The sequence below is a fragment of the Anabas testudineus genome, chromosome 17 (genome assembly GCF_900324465.2).
Source record: "Anabas testudineus chromosome 17, fAnaTes1.2, whole genome shotgun sequence".
In the NCBI taxonomy this organism is placed as follows: Eukaryota; Metazoa; Chordata; class Actinopteri; order Anabantiformes; family Anabantidae; genus Anabas; species Anabas testudineus.
Window position 1 is genome coordinate 5,944,814 of NC_046626.1, and position 26,794 is coordinate 5,971,607.

The 26,794-nt window shown below is 41.9% G+C and overlaps 2 protein-coding genes across 4 annotated transcripts; one reads left to right on the forward strand and one right to left on the reverse strand.

Annotated features, from left to right (window-relative positions):
- The first annotated feature begins 1,390 nt into the window (after positions 1 to 1,390).
- Positions 1,391 to 8,299, forward strand: LOC113171443 (leukocyte cell-derived chemotaxin 1). The gene is made up of 7 exons (XM_026373788.1): positions 1,391 to 1,505; positions 1,801 to 1,941; positions 3,369 to 3,509; positions 4,070 to 4,183; positions 6,021 to 6,171; positions 6,524 to 6,636; positions 7,345 to 8,299. The coding sequence occupies exons 1-7, from the start codon at positions 1,434 to 1,436 to the stop codon at positions 7,567 to 7,569; spliced, it is 957 nt and encodes a 318-aa protein (XP_026229573.1). The 5' UTR covers positions 1,391 to 1,433; the 3' UTR covers positions 7,570 to 8,299.
- A 998-nt stretch (positions 8,300 to 9,297) lies between these two features.
- On the reverse strand, positions 9,298 to 26,774 carry sugt1 (SGT1 homolog, MIS12 kinetochore complex assembly cochaperone). Of its 3 annotated transcripts, none has more exons than XM_026374753.1 (13): positions 26,627 to 26,774; positions 26,483 to 26,531; positions 25,868 to 25,958; positions 25,464 to 25,533; positions 25,275 to 25,345; positions 23,878 to 23,934; positions 22,687 to 22,715; positions 22,446 to 22,468; positions 22,073 to 22,169; positions 20,455 to 20,562; positions 12,306 to 12,396; positions 11,258 to 11,430; positions 9,298 to 9,952 (listed from the first exon to the last, which is right to left on the reverse strand). In XM_026374753.1, the coding sequence occupies exons 1-13, from the start codon at positions 26,761 to 26,763 to the stop codon at positions 9,851 to 9,853; spliced, it is 1,098 nt and encodes a 365-aa protein (XP_026230538.1). In that variant the 5' UTR covers positions 26,764 to 26,774; the 3' UTR covers positions 9,298 to 9,850. The 3 variants fall into 3 exon arrangements, with proteins under 3 accessions (XP_026230538.1, XP_026230536.1, XP_026230537.1); XM_026374751.1 differs by having other exon boundaries at positions 22,446 to 22,477; XM_026374752.1 differs by having other exon boundaries at positions 22,446 to 22,477; positions 26,483 to 26,528; positions 26,627 to 26,766.
- Positions 26,775 to 26,794: the final 20 nt, after the last annotated feature.

A 26,794-nucleotide genomic window follows, 5' to 3' on the forward strand; every position in this document is an offset into this window, starting at 1 on the left:
TGTGCCATTTGAAGGCCAGTGACCCACAGCGTATGAAGTTGATAATGGTGGATGAAATTATTTGAATGCAATAATAATTGTACAGATTTTTTTTATTATCACAACCTTGTGGGAGAAAATAAACTTTGAAATATATTACTCTGAGGACGTGAGTTTATCTGTTTGTCAAACATGGTGCATGATGTTTGTGAATGCCTCGCAGGATATTCAGCACGGTCAGGTGCTATAGTAAAAGCCAACAGGCGTCGCTGTTATTGCAGCAGTGAGTCTCCGTCCTTGCAGTCCACTGAAGAAGGTCAGTTCACTCCCCCCCCCTCCACCCCCCTTTTTGTGAATGCGAATTCGCTGGTGAGATGCCAGAGCAGACGCCAAGCGAACCACTCTGTCGTCTCATGCATATCAAGAGAGGGAACCGTAACGGTTATATTCTTTTCGTTTTCAAGGACTTAATAAGTGAATTTCACTGGCTCAGACCTGCATGTTAATACAATAATTAAAGGATGCGTTCAGGTTTCCTTTACATAAATCACCACCTGGATTGTGCGCATGGAAGAACCCTATGCTGGATAATGACGGCGACTGTGCGTAAAGGCGCATTTAGTGTTCACCTCCAAAAAAAAAGATGACATGCATAAAAGAAAGTCTAACTAAGGTTGTTTAATGGTCAACCAGATATTTTTTTTGTTAAAGAACATGAAACCCCTGCGTGAAGAAATGTCCCTGCTATCCCGTCAGGATGTTTTTGTATGTCTGCCAAATGCGCACGGTGCGCCCCTTACGTAATCCCCACATCATCATTCATGAATTCAGGGCATTTTTTTAATAAAAGCAACGGTAGCTCTGGACTCGGATTTAGAAAATGAAAGAGGATAAAGAAGATCGGGGTCTCACAGTACTGTAAGGATACGGTGTATGGTATGGAGAAAACATGAGACATTCCGCCGGAGTCACCTTTGACCTGCAACATGCAGCAGCGAGAGAGAGAGAGAGAGAGCGAGATTTGAAGGAGACAACCTCACTCCTCCTCTGTCGTCTCCTTAATGGCTGAATAGATCTTAGTATAGTCACAGAGGTTGTCGTGAAACTAAAAGAAATGAAGCTCTGAGGGTCACAGCAGGACTCAAACTCATGTAAGTCCGATGAGCAGCCTGCATGAGCTTCAAAGAAAAAAAATGATGAACGCTTTTTAAAGCATGAGGTTTGGTTTAAACTAACGACTCCTCATCATCTGCACATTACAGTTTAGCTTTTTATTAGAAGTCACAACAAGTACAACACCGAGTGTGCAGGAGTGACCATCCTCCTCCTCCAAGAAAGAGAGAGTGTTATATGTGTGTGTGTGTGAGAGAGAGAGAGAGAGAGAGAGAGAGAGAGGAGAGAGAGAGAGAGAGAAGTTGGTGGACTCGGGTTTCCTCAGGTGTTTGGCTCCAGTCATGGCTGGGAGCTCTGAGAAAGTACCGATCGCCTCGGCGGGACCAGATGACCTGCAGCAGTTTATGCCTCCGGTGAGTGTTTCTGCAGCCCAGTGCACTGCAATGACTCATTTAAACAGGAATATAGAGGTCTACCTTACAGACTATTGAGTATCTCTTGGGGCCCGTTAGGGATCAAGGCGAAAATATTGACTTTTAAAAGTCAATAACTGGCACAATAACTTACTCTGTGACGCGTCGCTTGCATAATTACATAGACACCGTCACAGATTGAGTATCATAGAACTGCACCCCAGTCGCAGTGTCATTTTTTAGGTGGAATACCATGTTTTTGAGGCCCCTCTGCTGTTTGTTTGCTTTACCGTAGGCCTACTCTGCCCTGGGGGTCAAGCCTGCGGCCACCGGCCGCCTGCTGAAGGCCGGGATCGCTGTGCTCATCGCTGGTGCCCTTCTGTTACTGCTGGGTGCAGTCGGAGCTTTCTACTTCTGGAACAACAATGAGAAACATGTAAGACTGGCAGTTTAATAATTCCATTATTTCTGCTATTGGCGTGTGTTAGGTTACACTGGAAAAAATAAAGTTTTTAAGGGAGTGTAGGAAAATTATTGGAGGAAGGGAAACAGGAAAAAGGCAAAATATTGTCATTTATGTTCTATCTTAAGATATGACTTCTGGACTTTATTGGGAAAGCTGGAGTGGGTCTTTTAGGTATTTCCAGTCTTAATTGATAGTGTATTACATTACATTACACATTTCAAACATCACATTAATATTAACATTAACATTTCATTTAAAAAGTCAACTTTAATTTGCACAACAGACCATGGTTCATAAATGTAAAACAGTAATGCCTTGAAATCAGTGTGCACAATGGTGCCAAACATTGGACGTTATTATGGTTTAAGATGCACGGTAAGCTAAACAAGATGTGCCTATTTAACACAACAGTTGGATTCTTCTGACATGTTGTGGGGGAGAGTGTTGCAGTTTTTCTGTCAAAATGAGGGTTCAAAGCAAACATCAACGCTGGAGACGATCTTTTCTTTTTTCTAAAGTGAAACACAATATTCACCCCCTGTCACCACTTCACTAATTTTCATACAGTCTCTTAAGACTTTCAATCAAAAATGAAATTACATTCAGTCTGATGTGTTAGATAATTCCTTTTGTTCCCATGCAGTTTCACTCAAAACATTTCTAAAATAAATGGCACTACCCGCGAAGAAAACAACTCTCATATTCACATCCTATAAAAATTGTCACTTGATTAAAGAAGCTGTTGAAGCAAGCTGTTCTGAATTGGAAACAAATTAAATTTGCTCATCAGTGGTTCATTTTTTAACTAGTTTGAATTAAAAGGAGAAGAATCAATACTAGAGTGAAGTAGTTTCTCCAATAAGACTTTTCTGCAGTGAAGGCAAACAGTAAAATGTAAATTAAACACTCCATTTTTCAGGGTACAGACTGAAGTAAAGCTTGGTGAATGGAGGCGTTGTGTGCATGCGGTGTGTGCTGGAAGATCGTGGCAGGGTGTCGAAGGGCGGGGGTGGGGGGTTCTCTCTGTGGTCCGGCTGATGCTCCAGGGGCAAGAGGTGTAAGAGATGAGAGGGAAAAATGTAGTTTTCAGAGTGTTCAATATGAAGTTAGAAAATGCTATTAAGACACGATGAAAAGGCTCTGGAGTCTGGTCATCATCGCCTGGAGCTGTTAGGATTGTATTCTCCTGACCAGGTTTCAATGAACGTGTGTGTCTGAAAAGGGAAATTGAGAAAAGAAAGGTTGTATGTGTGAGGAGAATTCATGGGGGAAGATTGAAGGAGGGCGAGGGAGAGTGAAAGAGAGACGGCTGGGGGTGGGGTGACTCTCAGGACTCTCATACCTTACATGCCAGTCTGAAATCTTGTGTGTGTGTGTTTGTGTGTGTGTGTGTGTAGGTCTACAATGTCCACTATAGCATGAGCATCAATGGCAAAGTGGAGGAGGGTTCAATGGAGATCGATTCAGCCAATAACGTGGAGAGATTCAGCACCGGCAGTGGGTCAGACGAGGCCGTGGAGGTCCATGACTTCGAGATTGTGAGTTGGACTGAAAAAATATATAAAATTAAAAAATCAGGAATGCACAGGAAAGAAAAAGAAAAAAAAAACCCAGACTCATCAACACACGGTGATCAGCACTATGTAAGTAATCAGATTTGTTGAGGCTTTAAAAACCCTTGTGGGGAGATTGGCTCATTACAGCAGCAGAGAAATGAAATGAAGAACGAGTGGACATGTTATTCCCCTTTGGGCCAATCAGTGTCAAGATGCATTGTCCCACCAATTTTCATTAAATTTGGACTGGTGGTTTTTGACCTTTAATTAAAGTAGCACAATCAGGCCAATCAGACTAGTGAGGCAGCAGTTTTGGCCTTTTAACTATTAAAAATGTGACCTTTAATCACACTGTCCCCATGAGTGGATTTTTATATCTTGAATATATCACTAAAATACAATTTCATCGAAATCATACAGATGTTGCATTAAAATGCGCAGATGTGTTTTCCAGTTTTCAGGGAGGGCAAAGCATCGAGATGAGTTATGAGTTCTAACTTCCAGCTTTTTTGTTTGTCCTATTTCCTTCCTGACCTCTCCAGGGGATCACTGGGATCCGGTTTTCAGGAGGGGAGAAGTGCTACATCAAGACCCAGGTGAAGGCTCGTTTGCCCGATGTGGAGGCTCTCAACAAGGACTCGATGACTTTTGAGCTGGTGGGTTGGTCCTGTCCTGGTGAGAAATGCTGTGATGTCACTCTTCGTGACTTCATCAATGGCCTTTTTCCTCTAGAGGAACATCAACTATCACCTCGGGCTTTCTCTCCACACTGTGGAGCCTTGGTATTAGGGTCGCTCATCGTACTTTACGCCGTCTCATTTTCACATCCACTAGTTTGGTGCATTTCAGTTATTGTGACGACACACCTGATTGTTGTCAACAGCAGCATCAGTGCCCACGTTTATCCCCACATACTTGTCCTCATAGCGAGCGAGGAACTGTGGAAAAAAAAGCAGAACCCATAGCAGGTGGAAAATGGCTGCAAGTATGTCTCGTGTTAAATATCTGATAGATATAACATGACATAACATGGTGCAAAACACCAGTAGGTTATTCTGCTGTCATTAGCTTTTAGCTCAGTGCATCATTGCAGCTTAGCATAGTGAGCTGTGATTGATGATGAGTGAGAGAGATGATAAGTCTGTTGATAACTCAGACAGAAGTCACTTCTGTAAATCATTCCTTATTGATTGTTGAGCTCACTTGTAATATGCAGTAAAGCCAGTCAGTGGTGAGGTATTACAAAACTCACCCAAGCCAACGATCTACTGGGAACAAAGGTCACTTTCATGTGTGAGTTCCCACCGCTTAACAGCTTGGTGGATTATATTATTATATAAAAAAAAAAAACAGTCTACACTGAAAATACAGAACCATATGTGTGTGGATTGTTATCTCCACTCACCGCCTGCGATTGTTCAGTTGAGGCTGTGTGATAATTAAAATCATTTAGTTCTGCATAAGCCTCACATTCACATAAATCCACATCACCAGAATTGCCCTCATGAAGGCGTACGGCTATAAACACTCGCACGCATTCACACAATTAATTATCACGCGGAGCTGCTCTTATCGCCTCTGTCTGCCTCATAAACCGTCATTTATTTCACGTTTGTGCTTTTGTGCGCGTTTGTGTTGTTGCTTCTCTTTGCCTCGTAAACGATCGTTTGCGCCACGTTTTGTGAGCGTGCGTGTGTGTGTTCCTGTGTGTGTGTGTGTGTGGAGACAGGGAGATGTTATAATGGTTGCTGCAGGCTGGTCATTTGCTATAATTTAGAGTGATGGCAAATATGGGTTAGATAAGCACACACACACACACACACACACACACACATCCCCATCCAGAGAGAGTGGGTCAGATAAACTCTTATCAGTCGAGCAGCGGAGAAGGACCCCCGCTTTTATTTGTCCCTCCAGCAAATCATTTGAGCTAGGGATAAAATAAAATAATAATAATAAAAAAGAAGAGCAGCAGCATTTCTGAAGGGTTGGAGGATACTGTTCCCTAAACATGGCTGTGGCTAGTGCAGTGCAGCCCCTACAGGAACAAATGCCTCTGGGCAAAATCCTCCCCACAGAGTTGCTGTTCCACCTGCAGGCTGTGGACACAGACTACCTGTGTTTACACACTTTCTCCTTCTGCGAACCTCATTAGTTCATCTGCTGCAACCTACAAGTTCAGTCCATCCAGTCTCTCCTTCGCCTCATGTTGATGAGTCCTGACATTGTGTCTACAGCTAAATGCTGGGAAATCTGTATACCAAAGCCTCACAGGCTTTGAGTTTACACTGTTTTAAGGAGCGTTACCAGCACAGCATTAATGCAGATTAGACTTGGACAGGATGCAAAGAGTGTGGGCTACTTAAAGGGGCAGCTAGTAACGAGATACATAAACGAGTGTGCTATCACGCCCCCGGCTGCCAGATGTTTTGTTGAGATGTCTGTTTGGGTGTTGGCTCATTTCTCCTCACCTTCTTCGCCCCCCCCCCAAAGGAGGACGAAGTGATGCCGGCCAAGTTTGACGACGATCTCATCTGGGTGGCGGCAGACACCCCCCTCTCTGACTCCACCTTCCTCAGCAACAAGATCAAGGACTTGTGCGGGGACCTGCCAATCTTCTGGCTCCGTCCCACCTACTCAACCGGTAAGTCGCACAAAAAAACACAAGAAACTGATTTTTTTTTTTTATAAAACAAAGAGGATGTGGGTCAAACGGTCTCAAGCATTTTCATTTAACATCACAGTTGTTAAAGCCTCGGAAAAGAAAAACAGGCTAAAACGAAAAGTCCTTTTGAAGTTTCCCAGCTACCGAGTGTACAATTTCTAGCATGCTGGGAGGTCAAAAGTTCTCCAAACACAATTTTATTCTACTTCATCTGAGGACTTCAAAAATGCTGCCAGAGAAACGGCTGTGCAATCAGGAGCCGAGCCACATTAGTGCCACTGTGCTCCTAAATTTGGTGTGCCGTCAGATACTGAGGCTGTGATGTGTGCAGGCGGACAGAGGAAGCGGAGGGCTGCCCCCCGCCGGCGCCCCCAGGCAGCCGTGGCCAGAGCGGAGGAAGAGGAGGACGTGGAGGCAGGGTTCAACCCGGAGAACCCCTATCAGGTGAGTCACGCCGACAGACTCGCACGTTTTCCTCTTTATGTGTTGTGCGAGTTCGCAGCTGTCTGCTCCGATCTCGGGGGCTACCTGAGAAGGCCTTCGCGGCCGGAGAGTTTCTCACAGCTGTGCGAGCGGCAGCAGATGCCGGGGTCAAGGCGCAGGGCCCCGGATTGTCACTGTGAATCTCAGTGTATGCTGGCTGCTGTGTGTTCTGTGTGCATGTGCTTTCTATGTGAGGCTGTCCAAAGCTTTCCATTCAGTATTGAGGCTGTATGAATAATTCCACAACACCCCCCCCCCACCCCCATCCCCTCCTCTCCTGTGGCCTCTTTGCCCTGCTGAGCACACACAGAGCCCCACACATACACACACACACAAGCATACACACCCCTCTCATGCACCCATCCTCACCCCTTCTGTTGGGCCCCACTTTTCCTAATCCCTCTAAGCACAGCCTCCCCCCCCCCCACACACCCACACCCCCGCCATACGTGCTCCTGACAGCCACAGGAGGGGGTAAACAACACGCACTAAGTTGAAAAAGAAAATATTTGACAACAAAAACCCACATCTGACAACATCTCCTCCTCCCCATCCCGCCTGTTGGAAATCCATTTTTAATTGGTTTGAAACGAGCTCTCTCCGTCTGTAAAGATGTATACTATCACACACACACTGGGACCTAACTCTCTGACCTCTGTCTCCTCTCAGAGAGGCCTCGAGGGTGAGCAGGGCAACGCCAACGTCGACCCGAGGCTGGACCATCAGGGCGTGTGCTGCATCGAGTGCCGTCGCAGCTACTCCCACTGCCAGAGGGTCTGCGAGCCGCTGGGAGGCTACGAGCCATGGCCGTACAACTACCAAGGCTGCAGAGTGGTCTGTAGAGTTATCATGCCCTGCAACTGGTGGATGGCGCGCATTCTGGGTCTGGTGTAGACAGCTTCATCCACCTGGGAAGTGGTAGGAAGCAGGAAGGAAGGAAGGTAGGCAGGAAGGAAGAGAGATATGGGATCCAAAGGAGGGGAGATAAAGAGAAAAGTTTCAGGAAGGGAGATGGTGGCTTCTCACGTACTGTAGGTACCAGTTGGTCTGAGCAGATTCATACAAACAGCATCAGTAACTGTGTCCACACATTATAAATGCATGGTACAGAATCTAGGACACACAACATCTCACACATAAAAGTACAAAGTCTCTTGCACACTGCACAACTAGTCTTATTAAAATTAAAAATAAATAAATAAAAAAAACCTACTTGCTATCTATGTAGATGCTTCTGAAGCACAGCACAACACGCTGTCAAGAGAACGTACAGCAGGTTACGATAGGAAACCCCCCCCCCCGCCGAGCTGCTTTCAATCAAATGCAGTGACATCTGTTGACGCCAGGACTCGAGTTCAGTATTTATCCATAGGAAGAGGCGCCGTTTGATTTCATTCGTTGCTTTCTGATGTAAATACATTCCAGTAGCAGTCAGCTTGCTTAAATAGCGTCTCTTGTTTGTTTTACTTTTCTCCCCCCCCCCCCCCCCACTGTAGTGTGAAATATTTCTGACTCCCCTGCTTTTAGTGCTTCTCCTCTTTCATCTCCGTGCTCTCATTAACTGTACACTTCCTCTCAGAAACGTGTATTTTTATCTGCATTGAAGAAGCTGCAAAGTGCAATATCACTGAATAAACTTTTTTAAATAATCTTTGTCACCCCTCTTTTTACTGTGTGCTACAGGCCAAACGGCTTCACATGCTATTTGTAAAGACATACTGCTACTAACTTATTGCTGGGTTTGTTTGGGAGCAGCCCCCCCCCCACCCTCTCTTTCAGACTCAGACACTTTCAGTGTTTTTAGAAGTGTCACATCTGGTAGCTGCTCCAAAGAAACGAGCAGAAAGAAGTTTCCAGAATTCTTTAATGTGAGAGTTGCAGCTCTAGAACTCTTTAATGAGACTAAAGACTCTGTAGCCGTCACGCTCCCAGATCTTACCCACGATGCAAAGCGCTTAGCTCCTTTTGATGTCACAGAGCTGCCTCAGGCAGGGGTAGGGGGTAAGGATGGGGGCGGTGTATTTGTGTGTGTCAGGGCTAGTGGAGGAGTGTGTGTGTGTGCGCGTCAAAGTGAGAGAGAGTGTTAAGAAGCTAAGAGTTCCATCCAGCGCCACAAACGGGTGTTTGATCGTCGCGAGAGATGAAACGATGTGTGATGAATTTAACACTTAACTCAGTGTGAGAGGCTTGATGATGCGGTTAGGAGGCTGATCCATATTAATGCTCTCTTGCGTTGGCAGGACGCCCCCTCACTGTTACAACTGCAGCATATATGTAGTTGGAGAACAGGGGAGGTGGCTGCTCTCCCACATCTCCCACTGTAAATCACCGCTGCACCTCAGGGTTGTATCCCCCGCCTGCTGGCCAACAACTCTCTGACTCGATACCAATCGAACCACAATACGTAAACCATATCCTCGAGCTGCCAGCCATATCAGAACTGCCTGCTCTCATATCACTAATGCCACATTTCATCCCTCCCAGCACATAATCACAGAGCACGGCTCCCTGTCACAATATATTGCTGTTTTGGAGTCTGATGGATCCCTACTGAGACTTTCCAACCCGTCCAAAACCGTTTCCAGAGACAATGAACCATATAACACAAGACAAAGTTTGTGAGCCAAACAAGAAATCTTTTATTTACACCAAAGCCTGAATCAAACATCTGGCTAAACCACTGACATGTCAGTTTGCAGAGTATTGCTGTTGACTTTTTAAGTATACAGAAGAAAGAGACACTACAAGAGTCAAGAAATGTATTTATAGTAATCACTTTTAGGTCATTTTTACAATTTTATCCAAGTGCTGATATTAGAGAGTCATAAAATGCTCCTAAATAGAAAGGCTATGGGCGCTTTGAGAAGAGAGGCAGAGGAAAACAAAAAAGAAGGATAAACTGGAGCTTTGCAGGTCTGTAAATGTCAAACCACAGTTCCCTTTCAAGTCCGCTAGCCTTTAAAAATCAGGTAATGTAAAATCTGTTCAACAGATAAGTACAAAGTGACTCGTTCTAAGGTACTGCAGAGAGTAGGCCATGTGTGGTTTGGAGCAACAACAGAAACTGAAGTGTGAGACGAGGACGAGGCGCAGACTGCAGAGCAACAAGGATCCCGCTGGAGCTCTGTGCACAGATATGAAGGATGAGGGGAAACATAGCGAAAGAGGGAGGTGTTCAGTTCTTCTTGAACTCTACGTCATCTGGTGGCTTCACGTCTACTTTTCTCTTGCCGACGTCTCCCCAGTTGGTGCTCAGGACAGTGCCACTTGACTCCATCTGCACAGAGAGGAGAGACACACAACGAGAGAAGAAAGCTCAGCCATTACGTTCCTAGTTATACAACACCTCCTCCGTCCTTTAAAAAAAAGAAAAGAAAAAAAGCTTAGTGCTCGGTAAGTTTCCAAAAGTCTGGATGAACAAGTTAGATTAGTTTTGGACCAATTATTAATTTTCCTTTTTTCATGTTAAGCTGAAAGGTCAAATAATTTAAAATGCTGATTTCCATATAAGCTGACCTTTGGTCTCCTAGAGGTCTCCTGCTCGGGGTTATTTAACTAAACGCAGACAAGACTATTTCACATGAATGTTAAAACTCTGAGGTCGGTCTGTTCGTTACTGACACCAAATCCTTTTTCAAGTGTATGGTTTTACTCCTGCATCAGGAGATCGTATTGTACATCAGGGAATACTGATGCACCAAATCACCAATCAACTTGTAGCTGCAATCACACACCTCTTCACACATCCTTCCGTACACCCAAATACTGTACATGCTCACGGAAGCTCATTAACTAGACAGTCTGATACTGCTGCATTAGTCGTGGGTGCTCCACATTACTTTTACTTATAATGATGTGGATCACACAGGTGTAAATAAACAGCTCTGTTTACAGACAGCTACACTTAACTACACTGTTTTCCTTATACATATAACTGTGACTGTTCTGACTGGGGGTCATGCTAACCTTCAATCAGAGCTGGACAAAACTCTTTTCCAACAAAGACAAATGTACAACTGGGTCCATAAGTATTTGGACACACAACTGTAATAACTGTAATAATCATTTTTGATTGTACACCACTACAAAGGATTTGATATCAAACAATCAGTGAGTGCTTTAATTGTTAACTGTCAGCTTTGCTTTTAAGGGTTTTGTAAAAAAATCACTCTGGAGAGGATTTCAAGTGCGAAAATTTGCATTTCAAATATGCTGTTGTTAACCATCAATATGAAGTCCAAAGCGCTGTCTCTGCCAGTGAAGCAAACCATAATTAGGCTGAAAAAAATCATAACACATCCATCAGAAAGAGCCAAAGCACAAGGGAGTGATCAAATTAACAATTTAGTTCCTCCTTAAAACAAAACGCTAACGACTAAACAAAACATGACTTGTTTAACAAACTGTTGCAGATTATGCAGTTAGAAATGGCTAACAAAAAAAAAAGTAAAGTTTATATAGAGGCTTTATTTCGTAGAGTCATGTTTCTCAAATCTCTACAACCGAGGCACTAAGGGCAAACCTGTCACCTTAATCTCACTGCTTCTGTGTTTACCAAACAACTGCTGTTGGTTACACTTACGAAGGACTTGTTCATGGCTCGCTTAACCTCGTCTGAGCCGTCCGAGTAGATCTGCTGGAAGAGCTTGTTGAGCGCCGCGTCTCCTTCCAGCTTCTCATTTTTCTCCTCCTCACTTATGTCCACCACCATCTTGTCCCATTTGCGGGTGTAGTGGGAGGATGATGGGTACTGATCTGATAAAGCAGAAAGGAAAAGGCTACAGTTCACATAGTTTTCGTGAGTTGGGAGGTATTTGGCATGATATTATATAGAACTGCTCCAAACTAAGGTTATTCCTTTGAAGAAACAAGTCACGTGTTCATAAATTATTTGCCTTTTATCATCACATCCCACCAAGACGTATGAACTGGCAGGTCTGAATTCATTTTTCTCGCTCTGCTACTGAATCATTCAACTCAGATGCAGAGGGATCACAAAGTGATTTGATTTCTGTATTTTCTAGATGCAATATGCCCACTATAATCTCAACAAGAGATGGAGAGGGAGAGTGGGAAATGTAATCCAGACACAGATTTACATAAATACAGTGCCAGACGCACTGTAGACATATTCAGGCCAAGTGTGGACACAGGGCGACGTGATCCCATAAAATCAGATGTCATATCATGTTCAAATGGAACACTAGTCCTAGTTAGAATCAGCCACTCACAAACAGGGCATCCTGCAGGCTGAGCTGGTTGCCTGGGAAGGATAGTTAGGCTGCCCACTTAAGTTCTACTCCCCCTTATATGCACACACACACTTATATAAGTAATTAATCCTGTCAGTAATAGGAATGTGTGGGCTAAAATACTGAGTCATATTTTGCTGTCATACCTTTCTCTTCCTGCCTACTTTTGCCGTCAGACTAATGAAAGACTCTAGCAGGGCTTGCCTGCCCACTCTCATTTTAGTGCCGAACAGACAAACACAGGAGCTTATATTGATCTTTGCAGAGAGCGGGAGAGAAATAAGACGAGGTTGAGAAGGAAGGGGAGACAGAGTGATGAGAGTAGAGACAGGAGGATAGTTGGGGGAAGGAGTGTAAATGCCGAAGCTGTGGACTGACTAGGATTGAAGTGTTTGATGTTGGACTCCTGTCCTTCTCCCTCCAGCTTCTCCCATCTGATAGCATCTGTCTTCTTCATCTTGATCTCCACCTGCCAGAGGAAGAAAGGGGGAGGAAAGAACAAGAGGGAACAAGGGAGATAACGGTGTTAAACAAAATGGCCTTCTTTGTTGTGTGGGACAAAAATAACGCTTCTATTAGAGAGACATCTTAAAAGTACAGGACATCAGATCATTATTGAGGCCAGAGAGACGGCTCAGTGCTGTCGTCAGCTCAGCCTGCTAGTGTGCGCTTGTGTGTGTGTGTGCGCACGCGAGCAAGTGTGTGAGAGAGAGAAAGACATCAGGGATATGCGGGGGCACAGCTCAATCTCAAACCTCACTGACAGACATACTGCACTAACGAGATGCCTGTCAGCCAGAGGGCCAGTGTGAGAGATGGAGCGGGAGTAGGAGGTGGAGTGAGGGGGGAGGAGGAGGGTCCCTAATTCCACACAGCAGCGTCTGATCATTACACCAGGAGAACATGAGAGAGGAGGAAAACATTGAGTGGAGAGAAGACATGGACACACGCTTTTAACACTGAGCCGCATTGACAGGGCACATAGCAGTAAGACACGCAAACTGCAATGCTATGTGCCCTGTCATGCACGCACGCACACACACACACACACACACACGCCACCCCATCACCCATTAATAGTGTGTATATGTTTGATTTGAAAGACAGCACTGCTTATGTCGGTGCAATTAAGGAACATTTCTGCTCTGCTGGGCGATGTGATGATTCATTTATGAGGGTGCCAGAGGAGAGGAGGGAGAACCATGAGCTAGACGAAGAAGGCTGCGAGGCTGACTGGTACTGAGTGAAGCGTGAGCGAGGGGAGCAGATTGAGGGAAGTAAGACAGTATGATCGCAGCTACCTTCCAATCTGAGGTGAGCTAGTGCGAGAAGCGGGCACACTGATAGATCACTTCGGTATGTGTCAGCGCTTTCTGTCCCCACAGAGGGCCTTCGGCACAGCGAGGCATCTGTGCAGTGTCCGAAATTAACTTTTTGGCTCACCTGACTGAGGACCTAAAAAAAGATCTCTGCTGAGAATACAGGTTACTGTCCAAATAATTCATATTCACCTTTCAGTGCGTCACACAACTTTTTCAATTGGATTTTCTGCTGTTGGGCTACTTGTTTATTTGATTTGATTTAAACAACCAAATCACTGCACTCATCTGCAAACACTGCTACAACAGGTGGGTCAGATTAGTCAAAGACTGTAGAGTTTTGTGGTGGGAGATGTTAATTCACAGAAGCATTACTACAAATGATGGGTAACTGCACAAAACGCCTGATTCCTTGATAAATGGTCAGAGTAACAAACCTTCAAAGTAATGGGAAATATGTAAGAAAAGAAGTTAACTTCCTAAGGTGCATTGTGGTATGAAAAATCCAATCACTGAGCTTAAAATGCTGTGGTGGCTATAGCATGTACCTATGGTATTGCTAAATTATCCAGGAGACATCAGTGTTTTTATGATGATTCATTAAGCAGTAGTTCAGTAGTTAGTGTTGTTCCTCTTAGTCAAGGTAGTCTGTGTTTGATAAACTAATATCTCAGATATTTTTGTAAACACTTAATCTGATGTCAGATTAAAATTTTGACAGATGCACCTGCAGTCTGGGCCCAGTCTTTGAGTTCTGTTAGGGGTCTCGTTGTCCTTCGGTAGGTATCAAAGCCTTGATTTGTAAGACCTGTTCTGATGGCTGACCAGTACTGCTAATGGGTGCTTCTTCAGCAGTTCCTGTAACTGCTGAACTGCTGCATTCGATTAATTTTAGATCTAGACATTTTTAATAATTTTTTGCTTACCTCGTGGATTTAGTTTCATACTCTGACATTAAGACAAACTAATCTAAGTCCAGCTATCTTTCTAGCTTGTAAGCAGGCAGCAAATTGTAAGCCTGTCTGACCATTTTAATTGGATTTGTTCATAATCACAGAGTGTGTATGGCTCAGAACAGAAAGGGATGACACGACACACCAAACAATTTAAATGTTATCAACTTTAAATTAGCAGCCAGTGTTGCAGGTGTTATCTTGAGGGTTTCTGTAGTGCGGAGTGCAGCAGAACTCAAGCCGAGGCTGTGTGTATGTGTGTGTGTGCGCACACGCGCTTCTATGCGTGCTCCTGGGCTATACAACATTAATCTGCTGCCACATCTGTGTTTCCTGGCTTTTAGAAGACATGGCAGGCCAGACGCCGTGCGTGTGTGTCTCTCTCTATGTGTTTCTGTGCGTGTGACAGACGAAGAGATGGCTCGTAAAGGGATGTGACAGCAGAGTCACATACAGGGGCCACCACCCACAGGACCCCAGGGGCTGGACTATAACATACTGCGGACACACACACACACACACACACACACACACACAGAGTTTACAGAGGGCCACTGGGTTCCTGTGTTACTTGTCAAATGTGTTTGTCACCCCGCCCCCTCCTTCGCTCACCATGACTCCTCACCCAGCATCTTTTCCCTCTTTTTCCAGATCCCTGTGGATTTCAAAACAAACCAAACTAAAAAGACACATAAATGAAATAAATATAAACATTCTTAGACATTGACAGGCATGCAAATTAAAGAGGGGGGACGCCACTTAGCCATTTGCCGAAAAGAGATGAGTTTGGAACTGAGTGAACGTGGATTCAAAATTGCTTTGAATGTGTGTGTGTGCACACATCTGAGTATATGTGTGTGTGTGTGTCAGCCGTCTGTTCTGATCAAACACACTGGTGTGTAATTGGCTCCCCGTTGTCGCGGTGACCCCTGCGGTTGGAATGTCTGTCTTGGTGGAGGACAGGAGGAGGTCGCACTGACGATAATGTGCTACAGACAACACTTGCGTGCACATACACACACAAGCAAATACTTGTGTAGCTGGTACATGTGTGTTGGAAGATTACTGTTCAGTCTCTGTATTTGTATTTGTGTGTGTATATGTGTACATGCGCGTGCGGGCTCATGCCCGGCTTAGCCTCCCCCTGCTAAGTTGTCTTTAAAGACAGCGAGGAGATGAAGCGTAAACATTGGAGCGCAGGGCAGGGCAGCCTATTACAGAGACAGACAGACCGACATTGGTTTTGGAATCAACAGCTCCGAGGGCAATGCTTTTTTTTTTTTTTTAAATGCTCATTAGGGTAGCATGCCAATCTGGGGAAACTTGATTTGCTGATGCAGTTGTTCATTTGAATGTTTTCTCCCCCCAGTGGCTGCTTGGCTTCATAAAAATGAAACGGCTCCAAAAAATGTAAATGAGACACGCAGGGAGAAAACAGTTCAGTTTGTGGGGTGTCTCACAATGTCATGCATGCAGTGAATTACATGCATGTAAAATGTATCAAGAGTTTATCAAGAGTGTTGAGCTTTTATGCTGTCTTTATATCAGAATGCTGTAATTAACAATGAGGGCTTATGAGCTGTGTGTGTGTGTGTGTGTGTGTGTGTGTGTGTGTGGGATCCATGTGTACCAGAGGAGCCCAGTAGACCAGGGAACAGTCAGGGCTTTGTGGGAGAGGAGGAGGGTTTGAACACACTCTCTCTCGTTATACTAGAGGTACGTGTGTGTTTGTATAAGAGTGAGCAAGAAGTCAAAATATGCTTGTCTTCGAGGAGGCATGGAGAGACTGACAAATCAAAGACAAAAGGTAAATGAGGAAGAGAAAGAAAAAAAAAAAACACTATAGAGAGATGAAGGGGAGTCTAAGAACATCTTCATCTGTGGTCTCTCTAAGACTGAGCCCTTGTTTAAGCTGCAACCCACGAGCACCTCTGGAATGCAATGTCTGCTGTTGCCATGGAAAATGGAGAGAGCAAGTGAGTGTTTTTAAAGAGGGGGCAGTTTCTGTGCAGGTCAGCCTCTACATAGCAGAGTGCAGCAAGTGGAAACCAAATAATGCAAACAATAACGATGTTATAGGTTATTACTGCTACTAATCAAATTTCCCAATTATCTTCTGGCTACTTCGATACATACAGACCTAAACTGCAGCATCTGTAATCATAAACTGCCATTTCACTCCCTCGGTCTTGCTGTAAAATAAGAATGAATATCATTGCTTTCAGAGGCTCTGTGGAGATTGTTGTGGTTGACACATTTGTTTTATTTTCTGCTTGTTTACAGACAATATAGAAGTGTAACTTTAATAACCAATATTACAACAAATGCCACATGATACATGTATGATATATCAATTTTCTGTAATATCTGTAAGTAATGTTAGCAATTCTTTTAAAATTATTTTTAAAAGAACAGATATGCAATGGTTTTATGCTTGTTGGGCTTTTTCGTGCATCTCTCTCTATTACATTTCCTTTAGTTAAAAAATACTGTGCAAATAATAGGTGGAAACATGTTAATACAGGTTGATTAGGTATTCTACTCAGTTTTCTAAGGTCACCTAATTTGCAGCTGTCAGTTCTGTGAGGAAAATTCTCCACAGCAAATGGAATTTACAAGAGCCATAATGAAGGTAGGTTTAAAAAGAAATGTGACAGCTTATCGACACCCAACAGACAGTAGTTGTACTGCAAAATGACACAAAAACATCACGCCAATGAACGAATGAACTTTATCAAGTTATCCAACAGGATAAGTTCAGTTGATGTTTGTGGCAGATGTGATGAAATTCCTTCCAGGTGTTTCTGAGATACATCATTGACAAAAATGGGACATAAATGAGGTCACAGTGACCTTGACCTTGACCTTGGAGCACCAAAATCTAATTAGATCATCCTTGATCCCAAGTGACAACCTTTGCCTTAGTCGAAAAACATTCCTGAGATATCACGTTAACAACAAGTATTGGATGAACATGAGGTGACTATGACAATATAAACAGTTCACCACAAAGTCCAAGTGGACAGCTCTGGCAATTCTGAAGAAATTCCCAAGAACTGCGTAAAGGCGGGGTCACTATGATCGATTACCTGAAACTAATTGGTTCATTATTTACTCCATTTGGGTATTTCTAACAAATTTGAAGAAATTTCTTCAAAGCATTCTTCAAATAACGCAAGAATAACAAGAAATGGATAGACAAGCTGACTATTGCTGCCGTGAGGACATAATAGTAAATGCTGCCAGAGGTGGTTCAACCAGTTATTAAAAAACTGATGCCATTACTTTTTTCACTATCACATGAAAGATCATGACATGACTGTGTTTTATCAGTTTAGAAATATTGTTTGTTGATTGTTTATGAATAAAGTAAAAAAAAAAAATAAAAACGTAGGTGTGTCTGTGTGTGTACGACAGCCATTGTCTGCACTGTCTTTATACATGACATTTATGTAACACATTTGAATGCATTTACCTCAGCAACCTAGTGAAATATTGGCTGTACCATTACCGTCATCCCACTCCTCTCCATTTGTGTAGGTGGCCTCTGTACATCTTATGAATTTCTTTTTCTTTCCCCATAAAGGTCATCTGTAATCTATAGGCGTTAATGTAAATAGTTTTAAAGATTGCAAGATTTTAATTTTATAAGAGTATAAACTTTTACCACATTTAGACCTTAACTTTGTTTTTTGAAGTTAACATTATGAATTTAAGACCACTTCATTAATATTTAATTTGGATTAGATTTGGTGTACTCCTAGAAATCCCCTATCTGTGGGGCAGTCTTTATAAAACAGAATCTAAATTATTTCAGCTCTACCAGTCTGTGTACCGCAGTGTAGGACACCCTCTTCTTTTAACAACAGTCTGCAAATGTCAAGGAACTGAGGAGACCAGTTCCTGGAGTTTTGGGAGAGAATGTTGTCGTTTTTTCCTGATATTATTTTCTAACTGCTCAACAGTCCTGGGTTTTCCTAACTAAACAAAATATTTGAAATTGGAGAAAGGTCTGGGTTTAAGGTAGACCATTTCAACACCTGGACTCACCTACTATGAAGCCTTGCTGTTGTTGTACAATAGATGCAATATGTAGTTTAGGCATGTTCTGCTGAAATATGCAAGGTTTTCACTGAAATATACATCTTCTGGATGGGAGCATATGCTGGTCTAAAATCTAAATCAATTTCAGAATTGATGGTATATTTCCAGATGTGCAAGCTGCACATCATACTGTACAATCAGAGATGCAGGTTTTTGAAGTAAGAGAAGACATTAAACCAGAAGGTCTTTCTCCTCTTTAGTCTGGAGGACACATGGTTTCCAAAGACAATGCCAAATTTCGTTTTATCTGACTAAAGAACAGTTTTGACTTTTTTGCCACAGATCATTTTAAATGAGCTTTGGTCCGGAGAACATGTCTGCGTTTTGGATGGCACAGTGAACTGTGTTCACAGAGTGATCTTTGGAAGTATTCCTGAACACATGCAGTGATGTCCATTTCAGAATCATGTCTGTTTTTAACGCAGTGCTGTCTGAGGTCTGAACATCATAGTATCCAACATTGCATTTTATATACCTGATTCTCCAGACATTATCCAGAGTGCTTATGTAAAAATGGCTCAACATGCTCTTTTTATAGCCAATCATGACCTGTTGCTAATTTACTTAATTAGTTGCAAAATGATTTTCCAGCTCTTCCTAGTTAGTGCAACTTAATTTTCCAGTCTTTTGTCATGTCTGTCATAACTGTTTATAGTGTGTTGCTGCCATACATTTGAAAACTACCTTTTTTTTTTCTTAAACATCTGTTTAAACATTTGATATTATATGTTTTCTATATTTTATTGTGCCTAAAGTATGGATGTATGAGACCTGCAAATCATGCATTCTGTTTTTATGTAGATTTGGCCAGAATAGGTTGTAGAAGAAAGAGTTTTATGTTGCTCTGTACTGAGAAATATGAGTTGCTGAATAGATCAATACCCTAAGAAAGTAAATCCCTCCCCATAATGATTAAAAAAAGGTAACAACACTCACAAAAAGTGCCTCCTGATCCACAGGCTAAAACCTGACAGAGGTCTAAACCCTGAATCAGCACATGCTCAGCCTGTGCACTCATTAGCCCACATCCTTGATAACACACTCTAATTAGCCTATAGTAAGAAGCGCCCTTCCTACTCATTAGGTCCATAATCACCTTAAACAGTGCTGAGGAACTCTCCGAGACTACAGCCCTAATAAACGTGTGTGTATATGGTGTGTGTGTGTGTGTGTGTAGGAGTGAGGCTTTGTGCATATGTGTGAATCTCCTGTTAGCTGCTCAGATGAACTGCGCCAGTGTCTCCACAGGCGCTGCACGGTATAAAGCGAGAGTGGATTTTCTTATTACTACTCAAGCTACTGTAAGCTTTACTGGCATTAAGGAATTATAGATAGTGACAGGCTACTTTATACTACTTTAAATTATTGAAAACATTAAGATGTTAATCTCAGAGTTCTAACCCAAGTAACGATCAGTCACAGCTTCAGTGAGCTGCTTAAACTCACATTGGTATGATTTACCTTTTATTGCTTTTCCAGTTTGATATTTGATTCATTTTCTTTTAGAACCAGAAAGTGTACTGCCGCAGAATGTAATTAATGCTCAGATATTATCACAAAAGCCTGAATACACAGAAACATATATGTCATTTGAAGTTCTTTGGAAAACAATAATGCTTTTTGAGAATAGAGATGTGGCTGCTTTTCTTCAGTGTGTGACATTACCACATCATATTTTCTTTATAGCAACATAAAAATGTTCCACTGTGTTTTAATAGGCAGCTTCTTCATTATTGAGAGCAACTACGATACGAATGCCACAGATTCTGAATAAAATTCAATGACTTTAGTACTCTAAAGTCAAAATTACCCTTTTGACAATGGCACAAGAAGGATGAAAATACTCAATGATGCCACATGACTCTTTTATGTTTCACTGGCTCAGTGTTTGGTCAGAGAAGACAAAAGGCATGCATGTTTATAAGCTCCAATATTACACATGAAGCATCCCAATGCTTTGATGTAAGAGCCCAATGAACCATTTAACGGAACATTTAGACGTGTCCGTTAATGAGAAATTATATCAGAAAGTAAAATGTTTAGAGCTGCTCATGTTGAAATCAACATTCTCTTTCTGATAGTGAACTGGCTGCTGTTTTAAATGTTTTTAAGAACTTTTTAAGAGATGGCTGAATGGGATGGGTGTGTTACCTTAGTGGTGAGGACTTTGAAGGTGCTCTGTTGAGGAACAATGGGATGCAGAAGGTGAAGGTGGAGACTGTAGTTGTCCCCTGACGCCAGCTGTACAATGGCACTGAGCTGAAAGCAAAAGACAAAATTAAGAATATACCTCATTACCTGCCATGAAGTTCTGTAGTAAACAACTAGGGAAACAAAAAAAATTAATAACGCCGTCTTATTTAAGGTAGTAGAATAACTATCAGTTTTTAAAATCCCTTCTTCTGGAACTGTTCGTTTGTGTTGTAGTTTTAGTCTCTATTTTGATACTGCTGCATCCCTCATGACCACAAAGTAAATCATCTTTTCTGGGTTTTCATCAATTTCTGTGTATTGTGGTTCCTTTTACATTTGACTGTAACTTCACAATCCTTGAGTTAAAATTGTTGCAGTAATATTTTACTTTAACTGCATTTAAAACCCAGAATGTGTTAAATGACCTTAAGAAAACAAACTAAATAGTAAGAAGAATAAGGGGTGAGGAGGAGGGCCAAGTGTCGGCATGTCCATAACATTAATCATCTGATGTGGCTGGTTTGACGGCCAGGAGTATCCTCGCTGTGTCCCCTTCAGCCACAGAGTGACCAGTGATGAGAGGGGGTCAGACAGCTCCCAACAGCCTGTCACTCACTGGGTGGAAGGCTTGCTGGTTTTGAGGGACATGGCCTCGGCTGTGGCCCAAATCCTCATACTGCTTGCAAGTTCTTTACCAAGAAAATGCTGCAGTCACATACAAGAACAGCCTTTTCTTTTTTTTTTTTAAACAAACATTACATCACTTCAACTTGCAATTCACCACTTACCACTTTACTAAAAGTGGACTTTTCTGATTTGGGACCAAATTAATGCAAGAAGTAGTTCATCGGGGATAAAAGCTTAGAAAGTTAGCTAAAGTAGCTTTTGGGCAATTTCCACAAAACTATCAAAGCCTTAATATTCATTTCCAGTTGAATTCCTGCGCTGTCTGTAGGTATACAGCTGCTGCATACTCAGTCACCAGGGAAAATAACTGGAACCACAGCCTTTCATCTTTAATTTCTTTTGTATATACTGACCTAGTAAAAAATATATGAACTTATCTGTACTTCACACCACAGAGGGAGTTTAACAAGTGACTGCGTGATTTGGAGCGAGTGAACCATTTCTTTTGAAATGGGGTAAACTCAGTTTGTTATTCTATTAGGAAAGACAAAGCTGTTCCCTAGGGTGCCCTGCAGTTACCCCTCTGAGAGAAGGAAAGCAGTAGAAAGACAGAATGAAATAAGAAAAAGGAAAAAGAAAGAGGGTTGTCCCTGGAGGGCTCTATGGCTGATCCTAGATCAGTTATGGCTTCTATCTACTGACAATTAGGAGGTTGGAGAAGCTAGGGAGGGTAAATTGTTCTTAGATCTCTACTTTGGGGGCAATGTTAACAAGGAACCACTGGAGGCATAGTTGGGTCCATGGGGAGAGGGTGTATATGTGTATGAGACCCATCTAATGGGCCCCCCTGAGGAAACACCCGAGAGCAAACCCATCTCCGTTTCACACACATACACATAGAAAACACAGATTCCCACTTCAATACTGCAATAAGTGTGTGTGTTTATACCTCTTTTTCCATAAAGTTGACTGACACACCATCCTTGGGCACATTTTTCACCATGATTGTAACAATGACTTGAGATTCTGTTTGGTACCAGTCATGCCTGCAAGAACCAAATATGTACAACTTATCAAAAAGACTGAATGGCATCCAAATTACTTCTACAAAAATGTTTTTCTATCTCGACCACTAATTTGATGGAGAGATTATTTAATCTTTGTAAAGAAAATTTAAAAGCTGATCATCACAGTCATACAGACTGGGGCTGCTTTGACACACCAAATCTTGCTTAATTATTAAACTGCCACAATAAATAAAATACGCAGTAAAAACATCAAACAGATGCACAGATAAGGCATATTTTCATCTAAGTACTTACTTCACAGGTGGAAGCGCTGGTGTCTGCTGGGTCATTCAGCCCCCAAGGCAGGATGACAATTAGAGAGGAAAACATGGTGATAGAGCAGAGAGATTAAACAAAAAGCACACAAATGAAAAAGAACATGACAGCAAAAGAAGTAAGGCTTCCTTCTCTAAAGCAGGAGCATAAAGACAACTGATGCCCTTGAGTGATGCTGAAAGCAACACTGCCCCCAGGTGGCAAATTCAGAGAAACTCACCCTGTTGACGCTGTTGTCCTGTGCATTGTCTGTAGAGAGAAGAGGAAATTGGGACGTGTGACAGGTGGAAACAGTAAACACGTACTTTATTGCCCTAAATCAAACTTTAGCTTCTGAATTATGATGATTACATTAAAGTTACAACAACACAACATTTAATCATGGCACGCCGTTGTCTACAGCTCCAATGATAGCAGACAGATGTGTTCATACACACACAGACACACATGCTCCCAGGCTTGCCACCAGTTTGTTTACTGGTCCATCCACGCCCATTATAGGCCCTGTGAGATGAACCAAGTCTGATCACCATTTACCAGCATGCTATCATACATTATTCACTGATTTCATTACACAGGGGGAGAGAGCAGAGAGATGAGATGGTAGAAGGAGTGTTAATGTTGTCTTAATGAGGTCGCGTTTGAAATGGTGAGGAGGGGGGTTGTTGAGGATGAAAAAAAAGGCTGCGTGTCTCTGAGTTTTGATATAAGCAGGATGCCACATGTGATGGAATACCAGGTGCTGTGTGTGTTGGTTGGTGGTAAACACACCTTCTGTCACCTGAAGAAACAATGGCTGCTCCTGGTGTGAGTGTGAGCAAACACGAATAGGGAACTTTCAAGTTTTAGGAGGGTGGAGGGGGGCAGGTGATGTACAACCTAGTATGTGTGCTGTCTGTGAGCAGGCTCATGAAGGGGCTGGGTCTCATCAGGGGCTTTTCAAACATCAGTAACGTTAAGTCTGATGAATCATACGGCTCCTGGGAGAACGTGTGCATGCGGGTGTGAAGCGTGTTTGTCAAAACTCATGCTCTTGTTTACTTGAGATGATCCAGAGGGCCCAGGCATCACTGGCAAACAGAAACACACCATCCAGACATGGTATGCATCTTTTATTGGACTAAGCAGCTCTGCTTAAACACACCACAGCTGTGAGCACCAACTACCTATTCAAGAATGTGTTCATGTTGCATTTGTTTGATCAGATGACTGATCAGCTCCCATTTGCCATTTAGCTTAATGTTGAATAGCAAGGGAAAATATCAGCCTTTGGATATAAAAGTCTGAAACGGTTTAAGTGATTGTGCCACAGGGAAGTTGTACAACAATATTTAACTTTGACCCAAAGTCAAGCTGTAAATTCAGGTCTAATCCTAACTATGATGTAGAAAAACACTTGAGTTGTACTTACCCTTACAAATCATCTCTTCACAGCGTCTAATCCAGACTTCGAAAGATGTGTCAGCAACTGTGGAAATCATAAAAAAGCAACATTTTATTCTGTCTTGCTTTGTTACAGTGCATGATATATATTTATAAAACTGAAATGGAGCACAACAACATTTAGTATAATCAGAATAGAACATTTTAGTGGAAATATTTAAGGACCTCAGTGAGGCATTAATGAAATCTAAGGTGGCTTGAATAAGAACTAGACAAGGCCAAAGTCTATAATTTAATAGGTTTATATCCTAAGCTGAAATTACTGGGAAGAAAATGACTGTAGGCAAAATCAAAGCCACACACACACGCACGCACGCACACGCAACAAACAAAGAAAAAAGCCAGTTTCGATTTTTTTGCATATTTCTTTCAACCCTTAGATTGACCAATTGCTTCTTAAACACACTACGACACCTGAGCAGAATAACAATGTACAATATATTTGAACTATTACTACAGGGTCAACACTCCAGAAACAATGAAAAAACAATGTTCTGTAATGTCATATTATGTCATAAATATATAAATATGTCCATTAAAATATAGCACTGATATTATATAATGATAGTTGAAACAAAGACCAAAACAAAAATGAACTGTTATGATCATTTCAATAAGGCTGTACTAAACCTTTGCTACTACAATTTTTGAAAGATATTTACAAGTAGTTTTTTAATGTTTGCTTGCTTGTCACTTATAGTGTATATGTTGACTGTCTGTGTATAAACTATATTATTTACCCCCATTAAAAACACAGTGTCAACAAAGGAATACAAAGGGGGAGATCGTGGGAAAAGCCACAAAAAACCTGTTACATATCCAGATTTATTGGCTTATTGTTCTAATTACCTTAAAATGGACATTTTGTCTGCAAATTTACAGAAGTTGTTACCATATGAGTCTATATTCAAAGCTGGTAGAACAACGCTACATTTTCTTTCTTTTATTTTGCACATGCAAGATGGAAAATCCAAACAGCTGTGACAAACACATACTATAATAAAATAATTTTGACTTGCACAGGTTCAATTAAACTTTCATTGCAAATATGGCTTATTCAAGGTACAAACAAAAATGTGACATCTGTAAACACCATTATGACAAAGTCAACGATAGTATCAGTATCATATGCCAAATGTGATATTCTCATTTGTTTTCAAAACAAATTTATTTTGGTACGATGGTTAAGTTGTTTTTAAGGATTCAAACTGCTTTGTATTTTATCTCTAAAGTAAAGGGACACAAGTTTGGGACTTCACATTTAATGAGAATAATGAAGTGGACAGTGTAGTGCTGTGAACAGTGGTTGGTAATGAGTGGGATGACAACGAGTTTGTACTCAAGACCAGAATATGCTGTACTCACCATCCAGTTTGTGTCCCTGAGTGAAAGCTGCATGTGCTGACTCATAGTGGTTCAGGTGGTACTCAGCTATTCTGCAATCAGGAGAGAAAATAGTTAGACTGGGCAATCTTGGAAAAACAAAACTGACTTCTTCTGACATGCAAATCTGTAGGGAATGTCCCCTAATATTCATTAGGTCACAGTACAAACCCTGTTCGCATGAATGCAAGGGGGAAACTGGGTTTTAACTGTTGGGCTTTCTTGGCATCATTAGCGGCACCTGTAAAAAAGAGAAAATCCATTGTTTATCACGCAGTGCACGTGCATTCATTGAGACTGCATCATTTAGAAAAGAAATATTCATGAAACTCAAATTTCCTCTAGCGATCACAGGCTCAAAATGAACAGATTTCAAAGGCTAATCAATTATATAATAAAGTTTGAAGGCCAAACAATCAGATTATACTAATACACTGAGTTTTTAATAAAAACAAATATGATTAATGGTGTTTAAGAAAATATTTAAATATATTTTGCAAGTATAATCATGCAAACAATTTTCTGAAAAATGCCGTTTAAGCATGAGTGTTAGCAAATATAATATGTTGACTTACAGCTGTAATTTTTGAGAAGTATATGAGCATATGCACGCTGGCATAACCACTCTGCCTTGTCACAGTCTCCTTGCAAAGCCTCATTAAGAGCCTAGAGGAAAAGACATATTGTAGCCATTAAACCCACATCTCAGAAAGAATTATGATGATGGTAGAAAAGTAAGACAGCATGACACTGCCACTGTTGTCTCCTCTTTAAAAAGTTTCAGTTTTCATACCTTACCAGAAAAAGGCCAACTTATTTGAGGAATCTGGTCACAGTCATAGATGATTTCTAACGTTGTTCCAATGGTTGACTGTTTTCAAGTAATAACTTCTTTTAACTAAGACATTTAGCCTTTTTAAAGGCGGCAAAGTACAACTAAATAACTTTCTTCATATGTGTTAGTAATGATTCCCTGGTCTTTAGTCAAAGTAGTGCTAGCAGGAAACAGTAGCTGAGTTAGCTAGTTACAGTGGAAACGACAGCTAACGACTAACATCAGAAAAATAACATTACCGACAATATACTCCATTACTTTTATTAAACAGCTGGCCGAATAATGTCAAGCTTAATGTCATCACCAGACAGAGCCACTAGACATTTAGTTTCTAGCACCTGACGCTAATGTTTACCTCTAAAGCTTTCTGTGGATCTTCGTCAATGAAGCTATCGGGGAAGCTGCTAAAACCAAAGGAGACCAACCGTTAAACACGTAAACAGACACAAACGCGTGAAAATACAACTTTAAAATGCTTTAAATGTGTTATTTAACTTGCCTTTCAGCTGCCATGGGTCCGCTGCGGGTGTGTGCAGACTGTTTCTGGAGTGAAAGGAAAGTTCTAGATGGGGAGACTGCTAGAAACGTGATAGCGGTAGCAGCCACAACGCGAGCCCAGCAGCAGGCTGTCAACATCCGGCGGCACACTGCTCCAACGCCCGCTCCG

Bases quoted from the DNA above. Each gene is read 5' to 3' on its own strand.
- LOC113171443 (XM_026373788.1), top strand. From the start codon at position 1,434: ATGGCTGGGAGCTCTGAGAAAGTACCGATCGCCTCGGCGGGACCAGAT. The intron at 1,942-3,368 runs GTAAGACTGGCA...GTGTGTGTGTAG, and splicing joins GGAACAACAATGAGAAACAT to GTCTACAATGTCCACTATAG. The intron at 4,184-6,020 runs GTGGGTTGGTCC...CCCCCCCCAAAG, and splicing joins ACTCGATGACTTTTGAGCTG to GAGGACGAAGTGATGCCGGC.
- sugt1 (XM_026374751.1), bottom strand. From the start codon at position 26,763: ATGTTGACAGCCTGCTGCTGGGCTCGCGTTGTGGCTGCTACCGCTATC. The intron at 26,532-26,626 runs GCAAGTTAAATA...CTTTGGTTTTAG, and splicing joins GGACCCATGGCAGCTGAAAG to CAGCTTCCCCGATAGCTTCA. The intron at 25,346-25,463 runs GTTTGTACTGTG...TCCTGATTGCAG, and splicing joins CTTGCATTCATGCGAACAGG to AATAGCTGAGTACCACCTGA.